At 61.4% G+C, this 2,898-nt stretch overlaps 1 protein-coding gene across 2 annotated transcripts in view; it reads left to right on the forward strand.

Annotated features, from left to right (window-relative positions):
* Positions 1–341: 341 nt before the first annotated feature.
* The window catches only part of SLC26A6 (solute carrier family 26 (anion exchanger), member 6), an 11,042-nt gene continuing 8,485 nt past the window's right edge, over positions 342–2,898 (forward strand). The window contains exons 1-2 of one of the 2 annotated variants that reach the window (XM_010851900.1): positions 342–629; positions 2,688–2,846. In XM_010851900.1, coding sequence (XP_010850202.1) covers positions 607–629; positions 2,688–2,846 — 182 coding nt within the window. In that variant the 5' untranslated portion in view covers positions 342–606. Of the gene's footprint in view, positions 630–1,815; positions 2,492–2,687; positions 2,847–2,898 lie in introns of those variants that run through there. The other variant, XM_010851901.1, reaches the window with a different exon arrangement.

A 2,898-nucleotide genomic window follows, 5' to 3' on the forward strand; every position in this document is an offset into this window, starting at 1 on the left:
TGGGGGCGGGGGCGGGGTGGGGGGCGGAGCTTGCAAACGTTCAGGTCTGTGGGCCCAGCGTTGAAGGGAGCCCTTGAGCCCCTCGGATCTTAGAGACATGCCAGATCTCAGGGTCAAAGCCTGAGGGTGGTGCCCTCATGGAGGCATGAGAAGCCCCACAGACCCGGACACCCCACGGAGAGCTAAGGCTCTGGTCATCAGCCGCGCCCCTAGACATTCTGCTCCCCACCCCGAGGGCACCCTCCGCAAGAAGCCAGGACTTAGTGTCAGCCCCATACCACTCAGGAACCAGCTCAGGTCCTTAATCCCGCTTAGTCCCACAACCCGCTCAGGCAAGAGAATTAGTCGGGCCACGAGGAGGAGCCAGAGCCAAGCCATAGGGGAAGGAAAGGGTTAAATCTCCCTCCTTGGGGTTCGCTGAGCCGGCGGAGCGTCCCTTAAGCCCCGCCTCAGCACGCTGACTGGCCCAAGCCTTCCCCGTTCTGCCCGGGGATTGGCCGCGGGGAGTGAGCCTCATGCCTCGCCTCTGTCCCGGCCCCGCCTCTAGGGCCGTAGCGGCCTCTTGCCCGAGCTTGGTAGCTACCGCCTCTTGGATGCCCACCCGCCATGGGGCTGTCGGAAGCGCCGGGGTGAGTGCAGGGCGCGGCCTCGGTTCCTCGTGTTCGAGTGCCCGAGGGGAGGACCAGCCCTTGGCCCCCGAGCAGGCCCCCGGCTTGGGTTAGTTAGGAAAGGGGTGGGGGCACCACCGAGTTCCGAGCAGGCATTTCCCGCCTGCCGCGCCTCTGTTTACCGCTTTGTGGATTTTCCGCAGGCGGCTGCCCAACCGTAGCGAGGGATGGGGCGGGAGCCCGCGCGACCCCAGCCCCTATAGGCTGCGAGGAAAGCCGCTCCAGCGCCGTCCGAGGGCTAGCCGGGAGCCGCCGGGAGGCGGCTGTGTGCGGAGGAGCTCCGGCCCAGGAGGTGCGCCGGTGCGGCGCGTTGGGGCCCTGGACGTGGCTGCAAGAGTGTCCATAGCGAGGGCTTAAGTCCACCCAGCGATGCAACTGGTCCGGGAATGAGATCTCCGGCCCTTCTGGGTGCCGGGCCTTCCTAGAGGGAGGGGCCAAAGAGCTAGGCCCCGCCCTCCAAGCGCGGGTTCGGCGGCAGGGGGAGGCGAGGGGGCGGGAGTGGGCGCCCTTTAAGACTTCAAGTGACTCACGGAGGAGGGGCGAGGGGGGCTCAAAGATCTCTGTGAGTCGGCAATGCCAATAGTCTCAGGATCGTCCTTGCACCCACTCCACTCCCTCCTTCCACCGGGACATCCAGGTTAGAGGCCCTTTCCAGGTGAGCTCCTGCCCGCCAGCTGGGAACCTTACCGTAGGTCAGAGCTTTTCACAGGGCAGAAATTTCCTGACAGGTGAAGGTTTTCCCCCTGAAGAGGGGAGCTACTCTCCAGGTAAGCTTTCCCCCTCTGAGATCCCTTCCTAGGTGAGAGCTTTCCCCACTCAGAGCTTACCTTAGGTGAGAAGTCCCTCCTGATCAGAAGTTCCCAGGCAGGTGAAAACTTTCCCCCAGGTAAGCGCTCACTCTCTAAGAGCTCCTATTCCCAAGGAAGAACTATTTCTGGGACAGCTTCTCCCAGGTGACAGCGTGCCCCAGGTAAAAACTCCTTCCCCAAGCCTGTGAGTTCAGTCGATCGATCGTTCATGTCCTACTCTGAGACCCCATGGACTGTAGCCCACCAGCCTCCTCTCCTCTGTCCGTGGGATTCTCAGGGATCGCACCTGCATCTCCTGAATTGCAGGCGTTTTTTTTATTTGTTTTACCACTGAGCCATCAGGGAACCCTAAGAACTCCCTCCCACCCCCCAGATCTCCTATTCCAGTGAGATCATTCCTCTTATTCAGATGGTAGCCACTGGGCAGATCAGAGATTCTCCCCAGGACAGACCTCACCTAGCTGGTGAAAACTTACCTGTTAGGGAAGAGCTTCCTATTAGGCGAGATCCTCCCAGAGATCATCTTCTCAAGTGAGATTGTCCCCCACTAGTAAGACAGCGTCCCTTTCCAGGCTCGAAACTCTTCCATCTTGGTGAGAACCATGCCCCTGGATTTCCCAGATGGGGCCTCAGTTGCCTACCACCTGGACGGTGTGACTGGAGTTCTGGGGGCAGTCTTAGCCCCGATGCTTTCCTTTTCTTAGAGCTGCCTCCTCCTATAAAGAGGCTTGCCTGGTGTGCTGGATTCCTTCTCCCCTGTCTGCACTCTCAGACAACACACACTGGGTTCGTGGGGCGGCTGGATAAGGACTCAGACTGGACAGGATTGGCTGGCGGAGAGCAGGGGTTGGGGGAGGAGGCTGGGAGGAGCAGTCAGCCTGCGAGCTAGATTGGTGAACAGAACACCAAAGGCTGGGCAGCCACACCTGGGCTGAAGTGTGGCTTATGCTCATCCTGCTGTCTCTTTGTGGGGGACTTTGGCCCAGCAAGAGTCTTCCACTAGCCAAAGTTCAGGTACTGCCCCTGCCTGGGCGTGGGCCTTGGGGCCTGCAGGAGGCGGCTGGGGGGTTGGACCTGTCTAGATCTTGAGACCTAGAAAAGCCAGGTGGGGCATCCTCAAGCCCCGGGTGGAGGTCTAGGGGAGGCTGGGCCAGGTTGTGCCCACACTGTTTCTGGCCTCACTGCCCACCCCACCCCCACCCTCCACCAGAGAGAGGGACACACAGGCACTGCTGTCCAGGACGCAGGCCATGGAACTGAGGCGGCGAGACTACCATGTGGAGCGGCCGCTGCTGAACCAAGAACAGCTGGAGGAGCTGGGGAGCCGGAGCCCAGCACAAGTGACGCTCCAGTGGCGAACCTGGTTTCGGTAAGGTTGATGGTGGGCCCTGGCCAGGACCGAGGGAGCCCCTGCCTCTGAG

The sequence above is a fragment of the Bison bison genome, unplaced genomic scaffold (genome assembly GCF_000754665.1).
Source record: "Bison bison bison isolate TAMUID 2011002044 unplaced genomic scaffold, Bison_UMD1.0 scf7180017864304, whole genome shotgun sequence".
Lineage (NCBI taxonomy): Eukaryota > Metazoa > Chordata > Mammalia > Artiodactyla > Bovidae > Bison > Bison bison.